The sequence below is a fragment of the Solanum pennellii genome, chromosome 3, assembly GCF_001406875.1.
Source record: "Solanum pennellii chromosome 3, SPENNV200".
Taxonomy (NCBI): Eukaryota; Viridiplantae; Streptophyta; class Magnoliopsida; order Solanales; family Solanaceae; genus Solanum; species Solanum pennellii.
In genome coordinates this window covers 844935-850761 of record NC_028639.1, presented here as the reverse complement: position 1 = coordinate 850761, position 5827 = coordinate 844935, and the positions used below count along the sequence as shown (strand labels likewise).

Sequence of the window (5827 nt, the reverse complement as noted above, 5' to 3'; positions counted from 1 at the left end):
TTATTATAAATTTTATTACTAAATAACAAATATATATCATTAATTTTATTTAAAGACGAATAAAATCTGTGATTAATATTTAATTATACACTAAAAAGGGACAAAGTTGCTAAATAATAAAAAAAATTGTTAATCTAATTTAACAGTGAATTATTCAACAAACAAAAAAACTTATCAACTATGAACTTTTTAGAGATTGATTCGTAGAAAATTCATGTTGTTATTTGTAGTAAATTATTTTTTTCCATTCTCCAATGCAATAATTCCTTTTCAAAAAATAAATAAATATTCTTTATTAATTTAAAATTAATAAAAGTTGGAAAGAAGAATAAAATTTTTTTTTTAAATTTTAGAAGAAAATCAGATTTCAACATCATACCGACATAAGAGGGAAACTAGAGCCTGGAAATAAGCAAATTGATAACTTTTTTTTTTAAAAAAAATGATTATTATTTTTCCCAAACAAAATCATTTTCTAAGATATTTAATTTATTGTACTTTGATCACATGACCATCACTTCAATCTCAATTTAATTTAGACCAACTAAAATATTTACTCATCTTATCTCAATTTATCTAATATCTTTCGAAATTTCAAAAGAAAAACAAATGCTTTTTTAATCATAATTTTTCATATGCTTTTAATTGTTAATAATGATGACTTACAAGTTACTATCGAAAACTGTAAATTATATGAGGATTTTCGTGAGAATTAATATAAAAATTTGTAGAAAAATAAGTTTCCTACGAATTTTTATACTAATCCCTAAAAAAATCCCCATATAATTTATACTTTTTTATGGTGGTACTTCGTAGTTAATTTTCATATATAAAAAATTTTAATGTAAGGAATTGACTTAAAAAATGTATGTTCAAATTTATAGTCAAATTTCATTCTTAAAATTCAAACAGTGTCACAAGATCGAAGGAATATATTTTAACAAAATAATGATTAGAAAAGTCCAAGAAAATGAAAATTAAAAAAGAAAAATAGTTCTGATCACTATAAATTTTTCCAATAGAAATAAAAATAATTGTATATATGTACAAAATTCAAAACTATTTGTATAACTTCTTAGCACATTATTGTTTTTCTTTCTATGCATATAAAAAAAATTAAAAGAACGAAAAAAAGAAATATAAAAAGCAAAGGTTCAATATAGAGCTAGTAACTTCTTTTTAGAACCCTATACTTAATGGAAGAAGAATATTCTTGAAATGAATTTTAAAAACATATAAGACAAAAGAAAAAAGATTTTAAAAAAATAAAATATCCCTCAAACTATACAAAATATTTGAATTTTATTCTCCGTTATACTTTTGGTGCATTCCATACCCTTATTTTAAGCACAAATTTTCATATTCTCCCTTGACCTAAATAGAACTCCAACCTAAAGTATATAAAAAGGTAATTTTATACCATAGTCAAAAGTAAAATGATAAATTTAATTATTTTTTTTTGTTTCCAAATTACTTGAAACTAAAACATACCATGGTGAAGCTAAATACAAATTCTCAAATTAATAATCGAAGCAATATGAATGATCCTAAAGTATAACGAAATGTAAAATTAAAATATTTTGTTTAGTATAAAGATAAATTTGATTTAAACATTTTTCTAATATTAATAAATAAAAAATAACAAGTAAAAGTGCGCGAATTCATCATAAGTCACTAACAATCTCAGAGATGCTTTCTAGATGAGGTCTCCATACTCTATCTCTTCCTCTTCTTTTATCCCTTTGAGTTGACGCCTTTTCAGATAATATATCACTTAGATATCGATCATCAGATATCAATAAATTAGCATTGTTATGTCCCTCCAATGTAACTTGCCTCATCTTCTTCATATTCCTCGTGGATGATCTAGAACGAGTTCTTAACTTTTCACGAGGAGTAGAAGATGAGGAGGAGGATGAGCATGACGATGGCATTGGCATAAGAAAATAAATCTTGCCGCGTTGTAGCTCAGCATCAGGAGGGACAATAACAATTTTAGGAGTAGTAGTAGAAATATTTTGTTGATGATCATTTGATGAAGATGTTGGTTTTTTTAATATGTGTTTAGGATAAAGTTTCATAATTTGTGAAGCTTTTATATGAGAATCACTAATTTCTTCAACTTTACCATTAGAATGAACAATTCTAATAACATCAAGTGAACCACATGGAAGAATACAAGATATGAAACATCTAATTGCATTTCTCATAATGGATAAAAATGATAGATTTTTTTTTATTTTTTTGGAGGAGAAAGAAGGGAAAGAATATAGAAAAAAGGAAAAGAAGTCTATTTATCAATGAATAATAAGTGTAGTTTTTATTTTATTTTTCTACCTTTTTTGAATAAAAATGATGATTTTTTATTTTGTGTTTTTTGGGGGTTCACCTTTTTGCTTTCTTTTTGTAGATGCTTCTACTTTTTCTATTCCTTTTTAGACTTTTGAGTTAATATTTTATAGTGATAGTGCAAGAAAAATTGTACCTTTAATTTGTTATGTAGCATATTAGTTGTACCCTTATTATTTGGACAATATTTTCTTATTAATTTGCTCAATTAAAAAAGATGATATATTTATATACTTGAAAATAATTGGATTTATTTCATTCTTATTGAGAAAATTTTATAGTAACGCTAGTGTTATGATATATCAAAAATAAAAAATATTATCAGTTCTGATTTTGAAACTCTTAATTCATATAAAAATTAAGAAATGTTTAAAATTATAGATTATAAATTTTTTTATTTTTTTATAATTTTTATAGTCGAGTTAAACTATGTCATACAGATTAATGGATATAACATAACACTAAGTATTTACTTATTATAGAAATCTCGATATAACTAATTTATAAGTGATCTAATTAGGTAATATATTAAACCTCATTCTATATTTTCCCTTTTGAATCCATCAATTTCAGGGTCATTTTGCAAATATATGAAAATTTGGGACTTATGGGGTATTATGCCTAATTACTAGTGACACGTGTTTTCCTATGATTGGATCTTCCAAGTCAGCTTAATGGGGTCCACAATAAAATGATATGACAGGTGTCTACCTATTTTGACACATGTCAGTATTTGTATGGTTGAATAGACTAACAACATTGTAGGCAAAACTATAAATGTTATGAAATGTATTTAACATATAAATGAATAATTAAAAAATATGTTAGTACAAATTTTCAATAACCTCAATTCTATTTATTAATCTTTATGATCTATTTAAACTTCATGAAATAAATTGAAATAGATGAAGTCATTATCTTTTACTTAAAAATTAAAATAGAAGAGATTATGATATTATTTCACGTCAAGAATTATCTATACTTATATTGATAGAGACTACTCGAAAAACTATAATTTCTCATGGATGTAACATCAAAAATTTGTCGAAATTGTATTCGTCACACTTCTTTTTATCAGTCTTTCCATCAGACACTAATTTTCATTGAATATTATATATTTCTTAAAACTAAAATTAGAAAGAAAAAAAAAAGAATTGGACCATATTTTTTCAAGAAATTATGAAATTGATTTTTTTTCCCTCTTATTTATTATTTTTTATTTTTATGGGGTTGGGGATTATCTTCTTTTGAGACTAATTTCAATCTTTCAATATCTACAAGCAAAGTGAGGTGAGATGTGATTTTCATGGGAAAGTGAGGTGTTAAATATGGGCCCTTTTACTTATATGAAGAGTCAAGTATAATTAAATTATATAGTGCTTAGAGTAATTTCAAATATTTGCTTGTCCTATTTTCAAAAATATATTATATTTTATTAATAATAACTAAATTAAAATGTCTAACAACAAAACCATGTGCTTCTATCCTATCATTTACCAAAAAGTTCCAATATTCAAGCAACAAATATACTCCACCAAAGATTTTTCAGATCCAATACTAAGTTTTTCAATAATAGTATACTCGCTAAAATTTACTATCGCGAATTGTAGCAGAATAAATAGAATTTTTTTATTTTTAATCAAAAATTTCAAATTTAATTCACGAATATAAATTTTTTATTATAGAACATTTCACCCTTAAATAAGTTTTATACGATGTGAATTCATATTAAAATTTATTTATGATATCGAATGAAAAATTAAAATGATATAGTTATTGTATATCATGAAATAAAAAAAAGTTAAATTAAAAAAATCCATTTAATGTGCATTAATACTTGTACAAGTTAGTGGGCAACATGTTAGAGAAGGGAGACAAGGGTGCATTAGTGGGGGGTGGGGTGGGGCTTTTCTAGTGAATATATGAAATTGAAACATCATATGATTAAAAATCCAATATTGATTAATGAGTGATTAATTAGATTTATGGTTTATGATTGATATAAGTGACAAAAATAGGATACTATTAGAAGTCAATTTTTAAAGTTTTTCATTTTTTTCTTTGTAGTTTATATCTAACTTCAAATTTATCAAGATGGTTTATAATTGTATAAATATTTGTTATAGATTATAAATTTCAAAACTAAATGTCTTTGGTTACTTTTAAAATGTTGTATCTGATCAAAGAACATACATAAATTAAGACAGAAAAATAATTAAAAAATAAAGAATCTTAACACAAATCATTGATCTGTCGGGATTCAAAAGATGATGAACTATACCTAAATGGAGAAAAACCAAAAAAGCGATACTAACATACAAATCGTTGAATTAAAATTCACTTTATCTATTCTAATCGATATACGTATATATTAGACGTAAAGTATTGTACACCTAAGTGAATCTACTGTCCTATACCATAACATATTTTTGGCCAATCATCACCTTGGCTATGATTAAAAATGGAATTTAAAAGTATCTTCTAACATTTTTATCAGCTTCACTTTACACTAAGGTTCTTACATGTTGTCACCATAAAATTCCCTTTGTTTCTCCCAATTATTCTAAAGTATTTCCCTTTCTTTATAGTACACTTGTAACTATTATATACTATAATATCATGGACATAATCTTTGAAATATATTATTAAATTTAATATTGGATGTTATTATTATCATCTCATTATTATTAACTCATAAACATTTTTGTTTGTTGTCGAGGGTAATTTATTATTTTCTTCATTAATCTTAATTTATTTGTCCCTTTTCTAGTCAAGTACTTTTGTTGCTTTAATTTATTTATATATTTTATTTTTCTTTTAAATCTGTGATATATCTTTGAAAATTATATTTAAAATATCAAAAATTATAGTTATCATCAACTTAAAATATTTAAAAGACATAACAGTCCGGAGGACTTGAAATTTTATCAATGCCAATACTATAACAAAAGAATATTCATTTCTTATCAAATGTTTAAAATTTATTAACAAGAAATGTGTATATATACATAACGTATACTTTACCTTAAAATATACATACACTACACTATCCATATGATATACATATTTATACATAAAGTATACATTCAAACGACTATTGATAAACTAGAGGATCGAAGGATATATATATATATATAAAGTTTTGTAATTGGAATCAAAGGGCTAATAATTGTTACATAGTCCTCGTGCTTATGAAATCTACAGGATATCAAACTAAATTATGTATGTACATTTCTAGAATTAAAAAATAAAAATAAAAGTAACAAACACAACTAAATGCATGCACATTCATGTGGTCATCATATTGAGGCAATTAATAGCATAATAATACAAAAATACTTTTATATTTTTTTTTAATAAAATATCTTAATATAAAGTAATTTTGTAAATTTATTTATCTAAAAGTTACATCCTTCCAATTATTGATTAAAGTTGATTAAGTTATACATATATAACCAGAGGACGGGGGGATATGGGG

The 5827-nt window shown here is 24.0% G+C and overlaps 1 protein-coding gene across 1 annotated transcript; it reads right to left on the bottom strand.

The window, feature by feature from the left end:
• Positions 1-1565: 1565 nt before the first annotated feature.
• LOC107014012 lies at positions 1566-2277 on the bottom strand. The gene has a single exon (XM_015213881.2). It carries the CDS (start codon positions 2208-2210, stop codon positions 1665-1667), a length of 546 nt encoding a protein of 181 aa, XP_015069367.1. The 5' UTR covers positions 2211-2277; the 3' UTR covers positions 1566-1664.
• Positions 2278-5827: the final 3550 nt, after the last annotated feature.